Raw genomic sequence first — 17886 nt, 5'->3', positions numbered from 1 at the left:
CAGTGAATGGATTGATGGGATATTCTGAGAAGATATATATATATATATATATATTATATGGCTCCTTCTGTCTCGTAAGACAATGGATGCGCCCAGATGAGTCACTGGCTTTGGTTACGTCTTGAGACGGGGCAGAATCTGGAGTGGCTGATCAAGCCAATTCTGGATCAGCAGAGTTTGCCACAGTTCGAGCATCTATATTCATCTGTGCTAGGGCTCACTGACATGGCAGCTTTCTTTTTCGTTCTCTTGACCGATGCAGCTTCATTTCTTTGGCATTCAGCAAAGTTCGTACCAGCACATACACTCTGTCTCCATGCTGTCCGGTCTTGGGCTATCTCCTCCCACATACTTTGGTCGATGCCCATGGCTCTCATGTCTCGCTTGCAGACATTTCTGTAAGATAGTCTTGGGCGCCCCTTGGGTCTGGCTCCCTCTGCTAGCTCAGCATACAGGATGTCTTTAGGGATTCTTCCATCTGGCATGCGAGTGACATGACCGAGCCAGCGTAGTCTTCTCTGTTGAGGAGAGCATAGATGCTGTGTATGTTGGCTGTATATATATTATATGTGCTAGACCAGCCTCTCTCTTGATATCCTGCTTAAAACAGCTGCTATTTGGGAAAAGTGGAAGGATTTGGTTAGTCGAACTGTGACATCACCCCTACGACAAAAGTCAAAGGACAGATTAAAGCTTGCATTTTATTGAATGCTCATTTTAAAATCATCCTCATATTCTATTAAGTTAAAACTGAAATGTAATACAGTATTCTTGCCCTTGTTCTAATGTGGCCTAGATCATGTTATAGTGTTCAGACAGCACTATTAAAAGATAATGATTTCAAAATGGTTCAAATACTAGTGCAGGGGGGGTTTGTAATGAAGGAAATGTGTCTTAAGCTGTAGATATATTTTGTGTTGTAAACAGCTATTAGATTAGAAAACAATTTCAAATCACTTTGACATTTATTTTTATTTAGCTGGAGTCAGAGAGGAAGACTTGGTTTCTCAACAATCATATAGAAACTATTAATAAATAATAAGGCATTGTCTTGAAGACTGAAGTGTAAGGATGAGTGCAGTATTAGCCAAATGTTTATATGTACTTAGCTGTAGCTTAAGGCTTCCATTGTTTAAACTGTACTGAATGTAATGGAAAAAAAAATTGATGAACTATTTTGAAAACATTGTATTTCTAGCATGCGGTGGAGTTTTAAGAGGTGATGGAGCCCTTCAAGTTCCTGTTTTCCCTGAAGAAAGTTCTTTTCCTCAATCTTGTATATGGACTATTGAGTATCCTGAAGGAAGTCAGATAGTGGTGAGTGGCTTTAGAGACATTGGTTTAATTTGACTAACCACTGCTGTCTGTTTTGTCCATGTAGAAAAATATCATTGGCTTGAAACAATTTTCATCAGTGCTACATATTTATTTATGCTTAGCTGGTGTGCGGGAGAGAATCTTGTGGTGGGATCTGTGGTAGAGTGGCATAAGTTGACTGGCTAGCTATATCATTGTTGTGGGATCTCTGGTAGAGTGGCATAAGTTGACTGGCTGGCCATATCATTGTTGTGGGATCTCTGGTAGAGTGGCATAAGTTGACTGGCTAGCCATATCATTGTTGTGGGATCTCTGGTAGAGTGGCATAAGTTGACTGGCTGGCCATATCATTGTTGTGGGATCTCTGGTAGAGTGGCATAAGTTGACTGGCTGGCCATATCATTGTTGTGGGATCTCTGGTAGAGTGGCATAAGTTGACTGGCTAGCCATATCATTGTTGTGGGATCTCTGGTAGAGTGGCATAAGTTGACTGGCTAGCCATATCATTGTTGTGGGATCTCTGGTAGAGTGGCATAAGTTGACTGGCTAGCCATATCATTGTTGTGGGATCTCTGGTAGAGTGGCATAAGTTGACTGGCTGGCCATATCATTGTTGTGGGATCTCTGGTAGAGTGGCATAAGTTGACTGGCTAGCCATATCATTGTTGTGGGATCTCTGGTAGAGTGGCATAAGTTGACTGGCTAGCCATATCATTGTTGTGGGATCTCTGGTAGAGTGGCATAAGTTGACTGGCTAGCCATATCATTGTTGTGGGATCTCTGGTAGAGTGGCATAAGTTGACTGGCTGGCCATATCATTGTTGTGGGATCTCTGGTAGAGTGGCATAAGTTGACTGGCTAGCCATATCATTGTTGTGGGATCTCTGGTAGAGTGGCATAAGTTGACTGGCTAGCCATATCATTGTTGTGGGATCTCTGGTAGAGTGGCATAAGTTGACTGGCTAGCCATATCATTTTCAAATCCATCATTAAGATTTTAGCATGAATCCCAACTTTAGCTTTGTGTTTACTGAGTGTCTAAAGGCAGAGAAACATGGTCAACCTACTCATGGCAGGAAACATAGCTGAATATCTTCCACCTCCGATGTCTAAGGGGGATCTTTAAAATGAGGTGGCAAGATAAATTAAACAATGAGGAAGTGCTGCGAAGAGCAGGGTGCCAGGACATCCACGCTGTTATCAGCAGCAGACGCCTTGGCTGGCTTGGCCAGGTTCACAGATATGCCACAAGATTTGACCTCCACAAAATATTCTTAATGGTGAACTAAGAGAAGGCAGGAGAGTTGCTGGTCATCCACTTTGAAGTGTTACTGATGTAAACAAAGGGGACAAAGATGCACTGGACAGATCCCCATGGGGAACGAGCATAAAGGAAGGTCCCTGGATTGCAGATGCCATACACACCAGAAGTAGAAAGAAAGGTGAAAGTACAATGGCGCCTTGGGATTACATATGCCCAAACTGAGACTGCAGCTGTGTATCAAGAATTGGCCTCTTTAGTCACACAAGAAGTTGGAAATGGAAAAGATCATCTCTTGAGATATAAAATGCCACAGAAAGGCAGCACAGAAACATTATTCCAGATACTCCCTCCCCCTACATATCCACAAAGTGATTGAACAGTATTGCACTGAGCTTGCTGTTTAATTATAATAATCTTTATTATCTGTAAAGAACTTTGTCTTACAATTTATGCATTACACCAAACAAAACATAATAACTATAGAAAACCAAAATGTACTTTTACACCATACTCACTCATAATTAACATGTGAAAAGTTTATATCAGATAGTTTCTTTTTAATGATTTGAGGGGAACAAAAAAGTCTTTGCTATCAGTGTCTTGTTTGTGTTTTTGTGTGTGAATCTTGTTTGTATTTGTTATTGTACAGTAGTTACGCCGAGGTTGTCAATTGTAGTCAAACTAAATTTCCATTTGATTGGATCAATAAAAATTATCTTATGTATCTTATCTCTCTTCAAATCATGAAATCCTGACCCGAAGGGTGATTTTTTTATTTCTAGAATCTTTTTTTAGCTTTTTTAAGAATGTTTGCCAATGACTTTACCAGCAGCAAAAGATTGGCTATTCAAAAGCAATTTTAAATACAAAAACAAAACATTATCAGTCATATAATTCTTTTTTGTATTAAACATTCTTATTTGGGAAGATAACACGTCTATTAAAGTATTGTATTTGAAGTAATTATTTTCTGTGTTTTTTTTATATTGAACTATTTGATTCTTTATTACAGATCAGGCCAGCACGCTTCAACCTAAGTTGTGCAGATGGCTTCCTTTCAATTCAAAATGGTGGCTTTTCTGACTCTCCCTTTTTGAACAACACAGAAAAATATTGCAACATCACATTACCAGCAGAAATGAAGTCACACAGTAATGTAATGAGGCTGACTGGAGTCTTCAACAGACCTATTGATAGCAGATCAGGATTTTCATTAAATTATGTGGAAGATCAATTAGGTAAGTTGCCATAAGACCTCCAGAACCTTATTGTTTCACCTCAAATTGAAATCATTAACCATTAAGTCTTGTGAAGTTTTACCTTTTCACTTTTTGTTGATGTACTGTCTGTTGTGGAGTTCAGCTCCAAACAAAGCTGTTTATTAAGTCGCCATTTTGACTAAAGCTAAACTAATTAACACAGGGGACATTGCTAACCCAGGCAAAGGGACATAATACTTGCAATACATATCAACATCCATCAAATTTTTTGTTTTTGCTAATCAAAACAAATTATGTACCCTGAGAAAAGAAAAAGGCTACAAGAACCAACACTAGCTTTCTAGAGTTTAGTTTGAAGAATGTTGTTTATTATGGCCACAATAAACACAGAGGTTATAATCAACACTGCCAATGTTTCTTTTAAGCATCTAGATCTAGGTTTATAAGTACATAAGTAAAGTAAAGCTCCCCTTTCAGACCATGTGGTCTATAGGGCAGATGATGTAAAGGTCATCTGTTTCTGTGGCCTACAGTTAACCAGGTTGTCAGGTGGCCAGCACAACGACCAACCTCCTTTACTTTTCTCCAACTAATGTCAGGTACCAATTAGAGCTGGGTGGACTCAAAAGCGCCTAAAGATCCCAAAATTAAAAATCCGTCTATACCAGGATTTGAACCAGAGACCCCCAGTTTGGAAGCCAAGAGCTTTACCGCTCAGCCACCATGTACCACTAAATAGTTCATAGTACCATCAAAATTTTGTGTGCAATGCCTAATGACTTGACTTTTGGTCAGCCTGTGGTGGACTTCAACAAGGCACCAGTGGATGGATCAAGTCTCCCAACTATCCACGTAGTTACCCTCACAACATTGAATGCAGGTGGGACATCCTTGTGGACAGCGGATTCTACATAATGTTGCAGTTTGACTCGCCGTTCGACATAGCACATGATAACTGCGAATGGGATTATTTGGAGGTAATGTCATGTCTTGTGCAGGAACTCTGTCACTGAGAAACTAATCCAATAATTTAAGCAGAATGGGACATATGAAACCATTTTAGGCTGTTTCATTTTAAATGTTTTGTCCAGATTTCAGCATGTTTTTGTGTGTGTGTGTGTGAGAGCCAGGAATCTTTGTATACAGTCCTTCAAATAGGCACTATTTTCTCCCAGATGTAAATACCCATTTGAAGATGTTATAAGTCATGTATTCATACATTTCTTTATCTTATAAATGCAGTCGTTCCCTTATAAGTGAAGATTATTACATCCTACGTATGGTAGTTTTTAACCAAATACGTTCTAAGTATGGTAGTTATTAGCCTAGTTTTACATGTTAATTAGAGGCCTAAACTTATTTTGATTCATTTACCTGGCTGATTCTATCATTAAAGATGAAGAAGCTCTTATAACACCACTTGGACTAAAACAATGTGCCTTTATGTTGGTGTCTTTCCGAGTATTTTATAAAGTTTGTGTTATTGCGTTTGTAAATTTTGGTTCAGAGGTTTAAGTATTATTGCTACTTTACTTTCTAAGACTAAGACTGCTTTATTGATCCTTATGGAAATTTTGATTACAAGGACTCTTTTCTCATATAAAGACGACACAACACAACCTATCTCAACAGAGGATATCTTTAAAGCATTTCTAAAAGCTCTATTGGCTACTAGTAGTTCTAACTTATCATTTATGGGTTGACCTTGTGGCACTTGGTGTGCAAGACCAAGTATCCTAGCTGTCTATATGAGTGGCTACATCATGTTAGCAAGTAGTCCCCCCTTTCAGACCTTGTGGTCTATAGGGCAGATGATGTAAAGGTCATCTCTTTCTGTGGCCTACGGTTAACAAGGTTGTCATGTGGCCAGCACAACGACCAACCGCCTTTACTTTTCCCTAACTAATGTCAGGTGCCCATTAGAGCTGGGTGGACTCAGAGGCGCTTGAGGATCCCAAAATTAAAAATCTCAGTCTTCACTTAGGATTCGAACCCCGTCCCCGGTTTGGAAGCCAAGCGCTTTACCGCTCAGCCACCGCGCCTCCATGTTAGCAAGACCTATATATTTTTATTCCCAGCATATTTCTCTATTTCTACCTCAAAATATATTGTGGAATCCCTGCTGAAATAATGTTCTCAACATATACACAAAGTATTGTTCCTTTTTATATTCCACCCAGTTTCTTTTATGCCTTTTGCTTTGCATAGAGCTTAATGTGATTCTTTTAAAAAGGCAGTTGAATCTGTTTAACTAGAAAGGGTCTCCAAGACAGAAGTAACATACACTGTTTGCAGGGCTGGATTTAAGGGAGGGCAGGTGGGGCTACTATCCACAAGAGAGGGGCCCCCATGAAAGAGATTTTAAAAAATAATTTCAACAGATCAGAGAGTTTTATTTTTTGATCATTTTTACCCACAGTACTTAAAATCTTATGGTTGGTAACACTGTCGTGGTTAAGAAAGATACAAAATGAATATAATAACTTTCTAGCTTCCATTTATACTACGTTCATATCCCTAAGTCCACTTACCTGACTTCACATCAACCAAATACCAAATACACCTAACTCTGCTCACTATTTACATTTTTGCTCTCTGTATTCACAAAGATTCAATAAGTTCACTATTTTTGTCTGTGACATTTGTTTTGTGAAATAGTTCAATAATGAAGAGAGCTGGTGGAAGTGTCTAACTGTTACTGGTCTTCTTGTTTGTTTCTGATGCAACAATTATAACTCAACTTTGTTCATTGCGTCAATAACTTTATCTGCATCATATGTAACTATATAACTTTTTTTTTTGTTTTACACATATCTAGTTATTTAATGTCTTGCAAGATGGAACAGAAGTATCTTTGGGGAGATCGTGTTCTAACATAGCTCCTGTCAATATCAGTTCTTCCTTGAATAAATTGGTTGTGAAATTCAGATCAGATGACCACACTAATGGACTTGGCTTTTCTTTGCACTGGAGTCGCGGTATGAAAATAATTATTTATTTTTTTTTAACGAAAATTTAATATTTACATTGTCATTTTTTTTTTTTATATTTGAAAGCATTGATGAAGTTGGTCAATGTAAAAGTAACTCTTCTTTGCTTGAATTTTTTATTGTTTATTTTTTTTTCCTTTTCAGCATGTGGTGGTGTCTATACAGCTGAAAGTGGTGTAGTTACATCTCCCAATTACCCCAACAATTACTATCCACACACCTTATGTACTTACCTGATAAAACCTGGGGATCAAAAACTGATCAAGCTTCAGTTCACAGACATGCAGCTTGCAAGAGGTAACGATTTCACTTGCTCAATGAGCACACTTTTTTTTCTTTAATGCTTTAATACAGTGATGCCCAAAATTTGGCCCACGGGCCACATCCGGCCCCCGACGTGGTTCTATCCGGCCCGCCAAAACATCAGAACAAAGTATAGAAAACCCCCCCCCCCCCCCAACCTTTTCACTATTAACCTTTTAACACTTGTGCGTTTCTGAAATGGGACTCTGAATGTAGAATCTACCAGGAAAGGTGAACATAATAATTAGCCAACATTTAATTTGTAAAGAAAGTGTGCTTGTTTAAAAAAAAACAACATACAAAACAAATATGACGGCATTCTTGATTTGAGCCGCCAATAAAAGATTGTAAAAACGCGCCTAAAAACTGGAGGGTTGATGATAATATTTACCAAAAAAAAAAAAGAAAGAAATAAGTCGGTGGTATAGAGCTAGCTACAATGTTTCTCACATTTTAAATAGAGAAATGAAACCACTATCTGAAGCGTGTTCATACCTTTCCATCAACTAATGCCATCTTTTAGGTGTTTCGTCCTTACATACATACTTAGCTTTTAGGCGCATTGGGTGGCAAGCTGTCTCAACATAGATCGGTTACTGGCAATGTCTGAAGCCTCTTCCCACTACTGTGGTCCTCCATTTTCACATGTTTCTCCCACACCCCATTTTTGGATCAAGCAGAAATTTTGCATAATTATTCATAGTTGATGACAATACAGGAATCAATTAAAAAATTAAACTTGTTAGTTAATCATTTAGTACAAATTGACTAATTTTGTTTTATATTGCAGAAAGGGAGCTAAACTCTGTAATTTTCAGATAAATGGCAGTAGTTAGCAGTTCTGTTCCCTTGATAAGCTTTGTCTTTAAAACTATTTCTTTTTCTATTGCTTGTTTTCAATGAAATAGTTTCAAATGACATAAAAAAAAAAGATTGTTTTATGACACGTCACACAGGGCTTCAGTGGGAATACCCCTTTCAATAATGAAATATTAAATAAATAAAATGAGAAATGATAGATAAGCATCACCTTCCTTAAGTAGACTTAGACTTAGATCTTCCTGCACCATTTGGCCCATTGGGTGGCAAGCTGTCTCCACAAAGATCTGTCAGTGGCAATGTATGAAGCCTTTTCCCAACTGGTGTCCACTGTTCTGAGGTCCTCCATGAAAGTGGGGCGCCAAGTAATACTAATCATAATTATCTCCATGTCATCGCAACTCTTGGTATGCGTAATTCATTCTGTCAGAGGACATGTCCCACAAACCTCATGCAATGCTCTTTCACAACCTCACTAAGTGTTCGACTCCCAGTTCGACATAGGATTTCCTTGAGTCCTGATCTCTATAACTGATTCCTAAAATCTGTCTCAGCCATCTTTGATGAGGATAATGTTTTTCTCACTATTGGCAGATGACCTCCATGTCTCACATGGAGGTTAAGAGCCTGGGCATTGGCTGTGGTCAGAACATTGTTGCAAAAACAACAAATCTCTCTTCTCCATGCTGCTGATGGATTAATAAGACCAGATCTAGGTCGAGACTTTGAAACGTGAGGTAGAAGGTAAATGGCAAATATGGCGCCAGCATGTGTGAACAGAGAATTAGTTAAGGACAATCCACAATGACAATTGTGTAAAATAACTACAACTAGATAGACCTTGCAATTTGTCAATATTAGTGGTTACAATGACAATTACGTGTCCTGAAGTGGGCGCCTCAGTCTTGAAGTAGAATGAAAAAAAAGACTGAGACAAAAACAACCAAAGCTTGCGATTGATGGAATTAGTATAATGACAATACCTGAACTGGGGGCGCGTTGACTGGCAAGGACCTGGGGTCCTGGGTTCAAATCTCGTTGAAGACTAAGATTTTGAATTTCAGAATTTTTAGGGCGCCCCTGAGTCCACCCAACTCTAATGAGTACCTACCTGACTTTAGTTGGGGAAAGTAAAGGTGGTTGGCTGTTGTGCTGGCCGCATAACACCCTGCTTGATAACTGTTGGCCATAGAAACAGATGACCTTAACATCATCTGCTCCATAGATTGCAAGGTCTGAAAGGGAAACATAACACCTGAAGCAGTTTGGTTGTCAGAAGCATCATAGGCCTGCCAGAATGTAAGACATTGTGCTTGAAGCTGCCTAGGATCACAAGCTCTTGATTTTTTTCTCATCAGATAAAGTAAAAATATTTATGTCCAATTTTTTGTTTTTAGGAGTGTACTTTTTTTTAAAAAATATTCTTTTCAAATATTTCTCAGAGACTAGGGGCTGGTGGAGCAGAAGGTGGAATCATTTCTACTGTCAAAATGAGGATAATGTTTTGGTGCAACTCAATACTGCCTTTGGCAATTACAGAAGGATTTGTCGTTTCAGTAATCAAGTTTTTCACTCACAAGGTTGGCTTAAGCTGATATTTGAAGCCACAAGTTCTGAGACATCTAAAGGTTTCTCTGCACAGTACGAATCGTCAGGTAATAATATAAAGACCATTTTAATGTACTGGACTTTTTTCATAGTTTTTTTTGTTTTGTTTATATGATAAATTTTGTTTTATATTTATACGGGAAAAAATGACAGAATGTTTCTGATTAAAATAATATATGTTTGAAGGTTTATAGTTTAGAAGAAAACATTATAGCTGTTGTTTCTTGTTTGCTGTTTCAAATGGAATTAACTCTGATTGGAGGGGCAACTTTCCTGAATGGAAGATAACTGCTTGCCAACGATAATGAACACAATTACTTGAAATAGTTGCTTATTTTTACACTTGTAAGCTTCAAACTTTCAAAAGGGACAACTGGGAAATTATGTAAAATCACAAAAAGTGATAAGACCCAAAGAGAAACTTAATATTGGTGTAAACATCCAATAATAACATTGATCCCCAGATGACAAGGATTTCACCTGTATTTGATAAGGGAAAAAAATAGAAAGCTCATCATTGGATATTTTACAATCTTCCTTAATCTTCAGACTTAAAAACAGTTTTTCATTATTTATGTCAGAGTGACATGTGTAAAGTTGATTTTCATGTAGCTCTGAATCATATACCCTCTTAAATGCCCCAGTTTAATTCACCTTAAACAGACCCAATTACCACTGCAACCTAACATAAATTACACTCTGTACGGCAGTGCTGAACAACTGAAGAAAGCAGCACACTATTTTTCCTTGGCACTGTCTGCAAAAGAGCTCACAGCTCAGCAGCAAAAAGCTGGCTAGAAGAAGTACGTCAGAATGGAACAGCTGGGGAAAAAAAAGCTATTTTTCCTTGTCTCAGACTACAAAAGAGCCTACAGCTCAGCAGCAAAAATGCTGGCTATAAAAAACAAGATGTGTAAAGTCAACTATCTATCTCAACTTACATTGAACTTAATAACAATAAACGTTTTTTTAACAAAGCTTATATCAACTCACTCTGTCTGGTAAAAACTTTATACACGTTATTTCTCTCACACCCAACCCTTGATCAAGATGAAATTTTGCACAATTATTTCTTTTACTTGACAACACAAGAATCAATTTAAAAAATTTACCAATTTGTTAATTAACTATTTGTAATTAATTATTTTGTTTGGTATCGAACAAGGGAAAAACCTTGTACTTGACTAATTTGGTGGTATAAAACTATTAGAAAGTAATAGGTGGATGCTTTTTAAGTTTAAAACTAACAATAAAACCTTCTATTTTTGTAAGCACTCCCTGCCCTATAAACAAAGCCCCATGGAAACCATTCTGGCGCGGTGTGGGGTAATAAGGTTTCATTGGGTAGATTGACCTACTTACAATCGCCCCTATAAAAACGTTAACGGATCGGTGTGGGATTTTAGTTATTGGGCCGTTAACGTCTTTCCGCTTTCGTGCCGGTGTGGGATTTCCCCAATCACGCCAGAACCAACATGATGGAATCTTTATTATAACATAAAAAACAATATTATGATGTTTTAAAATGTATTATTAATCGTCTTAAAGCTAAATGTTGCTTTGAATCCTTTTTGTAAGTAATATTAAGATTTAAAAAAAAATTAATTAGGGTTCTATTGGGGAAATCCCTAACTGGAATAGTGAAGTTTTACCCGTATGGGCCCAATGCAGACTTTTCGTAATCAAATAGTGTGTGTGTGTGTGTGTGTCTGATTTTTTAATGTGCACACTAAAAAAAATATATCTATATCTAGTAATATTTAATCACACATAGAATCTAAAGTTAAAGGAGAACATATTTGTTTTTTTGTTGTTTTTTTTTTAGATTTAGATTTTTAAAAAAAGTTTTATACATTTTAACATTTTTTTCGACCAATGAAAAAGAAGCATTTATTTCTTTTAAGCTCGCGATATTCGGCACAAACTGGATTATTTAGTCTTCACTCTAGAGCGTACACACGTGGATCAAATTAGAGCTAGCTAGATCTAGATCTAAATCTGTTAAGTTATTAGTTATACTACAAGTTATAGAGCTATAGTCATTCTAGTCAAGGTCTAGTCAATCTAGACTTTCATTAATATAATAGATCTATTATAAATAATTATATGAGCTGTACTTCTTGATATCAATGCATATATGTTCTTCAACTCATGGCAGCAGCCATGGAAATTCATTTGGAATGGTCGTAACTTATAAGTTAAAGTCTTAAGCCTATCACAAGTACAGATCATCATCAGATGATGAATCTCTAAGTACTCTAACACTACTAACAGATCTAATCTAGATAGTAGATTAGGTCTAGACTTAGAATAGATTTATAGATATATCTAGATAATCTACTAGAATGCTAAGAATCTAGATCTAGAGATTATATATTATTCTATAGATCTCTCTAGACTAGTTTTATTATAATATCTAATAGATCTAGTAGTAATAGGCTACTAGATCTAGTACGATATAATATTATTAATATATATATTATATCTAGACTTGAGACCTATTAAATCTAGATCTAGACGACTTAGACTTAAGTGATTAACATTCATGCGTTATGACTAGATTTACTGATTTACTATTTAGAATAGATTCTAGATCTAGTTTCTAGAATCTACCATGAAATGGCTAATGCATCTGCAGCATAGAATTAGATTTAGTTAAGGACTTACTAGATCTTAAATCTAAATCTACTACCTTTTAACTTTTAGGGCAGAATATTAGATCTAGTCTATATGCCTATCTAGTCACGTAACTGTAAACTAATACTTAGACTTAGGACTTTGGACACTTTGGTATATTAATATAATAATTATTATACTCATAGTACTCATACTCATCTATAGATTTTAGTTCTATTCTAATTCAAATATTTTGAGGTTAGAAAAAATTGACCTAGACTTATAAGATATACTAAGACTTAGTAAACTTAGATCTAGATCTAATAAAAGATAGTCTAGAATAGTCTAGATTCTAAAATCTAGTTGTTATTAGAAAATTTAGTAGATATAGAATATTTAATTAATATATTGTTAATACAGACTAATCTTTAATTTTTTCATACTATAGGCGATAGGTCATTTAGATTAAATAATTCTAGATCTAGTAACTAGTTATAGTCCTAGACCTATAGTATAGACTTATAATCTTATAATATAGATATTTACTTTGTAGAGACTAATGTACAATATTAGGCCTACACTCCAGATCTTGAAAATCTAGTCTAGAGTTTAGAATCTAAGAATGTTTAAATTTATACAAATAAATAAAATCAAACGTTTATATTGGTTTTAAAATCAGATATTGAAATATGTCTAGAAAAATATGTATATATATAGTATATCTATATTAGGGGCCTATATATAATAGACTAACGCCACTAACGGCTAACCCTATAGCTGCTATAGACTATAGCCCTATATTGACATTGTTTTTTTTTTTTTTTTAAATGTTCCTCAGAGTTGAAGATATCTACTTGGTAGTCTAAACCTCAAAGGAGCTTAGGGAAGTGATGGCAGTTGCAGGGTATGAACCAGACGACCATGCAGAGACCAACGAAGCGACCAAACAGTCCATCGTGCATACCACATAACCAAGTCCAGGTAGCGTTACATCTTTATTCACCAATACTCAATATATGTTAGATTTTATTTTTTGTACATTTTAAAGACTCTAGGCTCTATGTAATAGAATTAAATAGATCTATACAGATCTAGAAATTCTAGATCTATAAACTAGACATAGATCTAGATTATATTTAGATCTAGCTAGAATATCTAGAGGTCTTAATACTAATTATTATATTATACATTTTTCTACAATTTGATCTAGGATTCATTCTATAGGCTTAGCTAAGGCTTAGGCTTTTTAAAATTTCATTGTGTGGATACTGTTAAAGAAAAAATACAGAGTCTCATCATTAGGCTATAGCAACAGTTTTTCTTATACACCATACCATAAACATTTGTCTTTATTGTAATTTTTTTTTTTTTTTTTTTTTTTTTTTAGAATGCCAGTTTTCTTTAAGGGCAGCTGACAATAAGAATTGTCTATGTATGCACTACAGATGCTGTTCAATATCTTTTCATGAGGAAGCCTGCTCAAAAAGGTACGAAGAATAAATTTTTCTTTAAGATTACTGATCAGTGACCCCCCCCCCCCCCCCCCCATCCCCCCAAACCAAATGAAAATTTTAATGAGATCAAATCGATTAAATAAAGAAAATGTAAAATAAATGTTAATCTTGTGAAACAATGTTCGAGAGCAATATCTTCAGCTTTTTGTAATTTCACTGAGATTTAAGTTCATTATTAATTTGCATAAAAAATTATAATGAACATTTATACAGTGAAAATAGGGCCTACATAGAATTGTTTTTGACCTAATGTCATTATATAGCAACAATCCTTCTTGTATACCTTACCTTAAACATTTTGTGTTTTGCCTCTATTGTAATATTATTTTTTTTGCATTCTTTAAACATTTTTTATGTTTTTATTTATTTATTTTTTTATTTTTTTTTAACAGATCGCCACATTTTCTTTAGGGGAAGTTGACATTAATCTTTTAGGTTAATAATAATCTATGCATGCAGTACAGATGCTGTTCATCATCTTTTCATAAGCAAGCCTGCTCAAGAAGGTAAGAATTAAATTTTGCTTTTAGATTACTGATCAGCAATCTGAAAGTAAATTGTTAATGGGATGGAATTTATTAAATGTAAATAAAGAAATGCTATCCTAATTTTGAAATATGCTGGTTGTGGTTTTTTTTTTTAATGTTTTTTTTAAGTTTCACTGTGATAATTGTTTATTTTAATTCTAGAATAACTTTTCAGCCAACTTATTTTTAAAATTACCATAGAACTCTAATTACAACAGAATATAGTTGTATTAGTAAGAGCCTGTGATAAAGTTAATATAAATAAATTGGACAAAATATAATATTGAATGAATTGAAGCCTAGCTCGATCTAGTCTGCCATTGCACTTTTAGCATAGTCAAATACCAGTGCCACATTTGCTGACACCAATTCATAACATTTAATTTAAGGAGAAGATTGAACTCCAAATTTTGAAATACCATTAATTTTTGTGTTGCTTAATAGGCTTTAGAAGCAACCTAATTTTTGAGCACCCTTTATCATCAAGGGCTGGAAATATAACCGTTAAATAGTATGTCCACATAGATAAATGTAATAGATAAATGTAAGGTCTTCTGATGTTTAATTGTTAGATTCTTTTTATTATTAATACAGCTTGAAGGTAGTTTTATTACATGACTATAATATTTATTTGTTTGTTTGTTTGTTCCAGCTGCTGCATGGAAGTCAAAATATGAATTATTGCCACCAGTCTTGAAGTCAGCTTGTAAAGAATGCTAAGAATTGAATGAAAATGCTGTCTTGATATCTTGTTTGTGCTGTTATATTTGTCTTTTGTGTTGGTTAATTATTCCATGAATAAAAAATAAAAAAAAGTTAATTGTGTAAGTTTGATTTAAGAATAAATGATCAGAGCATGCAAGTCTTATATAGTACGTTACCAAAAATTGTATTGTTTGATAGTGTTCAAACCCAAAAATGTAATTTAACTTGTCCATTACTTTATAAATATGTTGACATTATAGCTAGATGTATATAGAAATCATGCACTGATTCAATTATTATAATTTCCAAACAATTATGTCAAATAATTCTATTGCTAGATCTAAATCATCAGTGTGAAAGTAGACCTATGTAAAAGGTTAAAAATCTCATACTAAACCATTGAGCTGCATTTGAACAAAAAGGGCATTATAAACAAAAAATCACTAATGAATTTGTTTTAAACTACAGTATTGAAAAACATTAAAGATTATTCCTAATTAAGCCATAATAAAATTTAATGACTAAACCATCGGAGACAGTATTTGCATGATAATACCTAATTGAGCCCTAATAAATATTTCAGTTACTAAACCATTAGGGCCAGCATTGGACCGATAATGGCACAATAAGGGTTATCCCTAATTGAACCCTAATTAATATTTCAATTACTAAACCATTAGGGCCAGCATTGGACCGATAATGGCACAATAAGGGTTATCCCTAATTGAACCCTAATAAATATTTCAGTTACTAAACCATTCAGGCCAGCATCGGACCGATATTGGCACAATAAGGGTTATCCCTAATTAAACCCCAATGAAAATCTCAGTTACTAAACCATTGGGGCTAGTATGGGCTTGATTAGGGCGCGATTCTGGAAATCCCCAATGAATCCGGAAGTGGGTTTACCCATTCTGGGCCGATATTGGCACGATTAGGGTAGCCCGTATTGGTCCCTTATGGGAACCTAATGACGCCAATGTGCAAACGGTATGCGCGCCCATTAGGGCGCGATTTGGGCTATTTAGGGCTGCAATTAGGGCAAAGGGGGATAACCCTAATTAAAACTGATACTGGGCCGTAATGGGCATGTTTATAGGGTGGCTTAGTAGTTAGTATGTCGGGTTAATAGACTTAAGCCCATGACTTCGAATTCAGGCCATTCTTTTTTTTTTATAAACTTTTAATTGATACTTCTACGCTTAATATAAGTTTTGTTTTAAAAAAAAAAGTAGTTTTTTATATTTTTCTAGTTTGTAATATACCAATAATGTCACATGTATGTTATTTCTGAAGAGTTCTTACTTAATCTTGTGGATTGTTTTTGTCCAACTGTTTTCCTCTTCACTGGATTTCGACTTTAGACTGTGGGGGCTACTTGAACAGTACCTCTGGGGTCATCCAGCCTCATTCTTTTCATGGGAACTTCACCGGTTCAAGTGAATGCTTCTGGACTATCTCAGTTGAATCTAATAAGGTTGTCCTTTTAAAGTAAGTTTTTTTCATTAAACTATTATAAATAATAACTAATGTAATACATAAAGTGGAAATAAAAATCACAACCAATTGACCTATCTTGATAAAACTTGGCATAACTGTTCCATTGGTCATGGCAGAGACCCTAAAAATAGACAAAGAGTACCTAATTGCATCTCCATTTAAAGAACCAAACTTCTTAACAAATCGGTAAATCCGTTTTCAAAATATTTTGTATTTCATGTGAATGTGTCGAGGGAACGGGTAAATCCACTCTACTTTTATTTTTGTGGCAAAATTTAAAAGATGTGACGGGAACGTTCTCCATGTTTGACTTAAACCTGATATCAATCGAGCAGATCAGAAATGCCCTAACTAAGACCTGCAGGCCACGGGTCATATCCAGCTATTGAATAAATAAAAGGAGATATTCTCATTAGGGATTTCAATTGTTTTGTAAAGAAATTCCATTTTATTGGTCAACTATTTGATTAAAACTTTATTAACATCACCATTAGCTGCATTGGGACATTTTAAAAAAAAACTTAAGGTAAAAGCTAATCTTTTTCTTTTTTTTTTTTCTTTTCTTTTAGGTTCAGTACTTTGTTTTATACTAGACAAACTTCTTGCATCCAAAACTATATTGAAATCTTTGATGGCCCAAATACAACTTCTCCATCCTTGGGGACTTACTGCAGCCAAACCTATGCCTATAAAATGGTGAGGTCTTCTAACAGTACTATGCTTATCAAATATGTGACAGCACCAGAGATTTTCTTCGGGAGCAGACAAGATTACCCTTTCAATGCTACCTACTTGTCAACATATGGTAGGTAGTCATCTAATGTATAACGTAGAATGTATGTAGTATGTATGTATGTCCTGAACAGAAATCAAAACCGTTTGACCAATCTTAATACAACTTGGCAAAAGTGTTTCTTAGATCATGGCCGACACGGTATGTTTTATGTCCCACTACAACTGGAGAGCCCTAAAAATAAAAAAAAATAAAAAAAGGGCTAAATTTATCTTTATTAAAGAATGAATTTTTTTTAACAAATCAGGTAAACCCGTTTTCACAGTATTTTATATTAGATATCGATATGTCAGCTGAATGAGTAAACTCATTTTCACACTCTGCTTTCATTTTCATGGCAAAAAGAAATGTTAAGTGAACATTCGCCATGTTGGACAGAGACCTAAATCCAATCCAATAGATCAGTAATACCCAAACTAGGGCCGGCATGTCCCAGGTCTTATCTGGCTAGTTATATATATCGGATTTTCATTTCTTTGTCACCTGAGCAATGCTCTTACCATCCATTTGGAATAGACTTTTCCTCATAAATATATTTCTATCACAATTATTTCAAATAACTTTTTTTTAAAACTTCTTCCCTAAATGTTTTCAATTTAAATTAGATTGTTTTCCTTTTGATAAACTTCTCTTTTGTCTTCTTTAAACATGTTTACTTATTTGTCATTTATTCATTTTGTCTATGGACTGTAAGCTTTTTTTTAACGTTG

At 35.1% G+C, this 17886-nt stretch overlaps 1 protein-coding gene and 1 long non-coding RNA gene across 3 annotated transcripts in view; both read left to right on the top strand.

Annotated features, from left to right (window-relative positions):
• The window catches only part of LOC106055031 (cubilin-like), a 143520-nt gene that overhangs the window by 108217 nt on the left and 17417 nt on the right, over positions 1 to 17886 (top strand). For both annotated transcript variants that reach the window (XM_056045610.1, XM_056045611.1), the window contains exons 53-60: positions 1199 to 1317; positions 3594 to 3819; positions 4597 to 4778; positions 6620 to 6779; positions 6936 to 7088; positions 9356 to 9568; positions 16248 to 16374; positions 16953 to 17188. In XM_056045610.1, the coding sequence (XP_055901585.1) occupies positions 1199 to 1317; positions 3594 to 3819; positions 4597 to 4778; positions 6620 to 6779; positions 6936 to 7088; positions 9356 to 9568; positions 16248 to 16374; positions 16953 to 17188 (1416 nt within the window). The remainder of the gene's footprint in view (positions 1 to 1198; positions 1318 to 3593; positions 3820 to 4596; positions 4779 to 6619; positions 6780 to 6935; positions 7089 to 9355; positions 9569 to 16247; positions 16375 to 16952; positions 17189 to 17886) is intronic.
• Positions 11330 to 14998, top strand: LOC129928993 (uncharacterized). The gene is made up of 5 exons (XR_008780442.1): positions 11330 to 11521; positions 12976 to 13118; positions 13525 to 13624; positions 14044 to 14157; positions 14831 to 14998. It is a non-coding gene; the product is annotated as an uncharacterized LOC129928993 (long non-coding RNA).

The sequence above is a fragment of the Biomphalaria glabrata genome, chromosome 11, assembly GCF_947242115.1.
Source record: "Biomphalaria glabrata chromosome 11, xgBioGlab47.1, whole genome shotgun sequence".
Taxonomy (NCBI): Eukaryota; Metazoa; Mollusca; class Gastropoda; family Planorbidae; genus Biomphalaria; species Biomphalaria glabrata.
The sequence above is the reverse complement of the archived record's forward strand: the minus strand, read 5'-3'. Positions and strand labels throughout refer to the sequence as shown.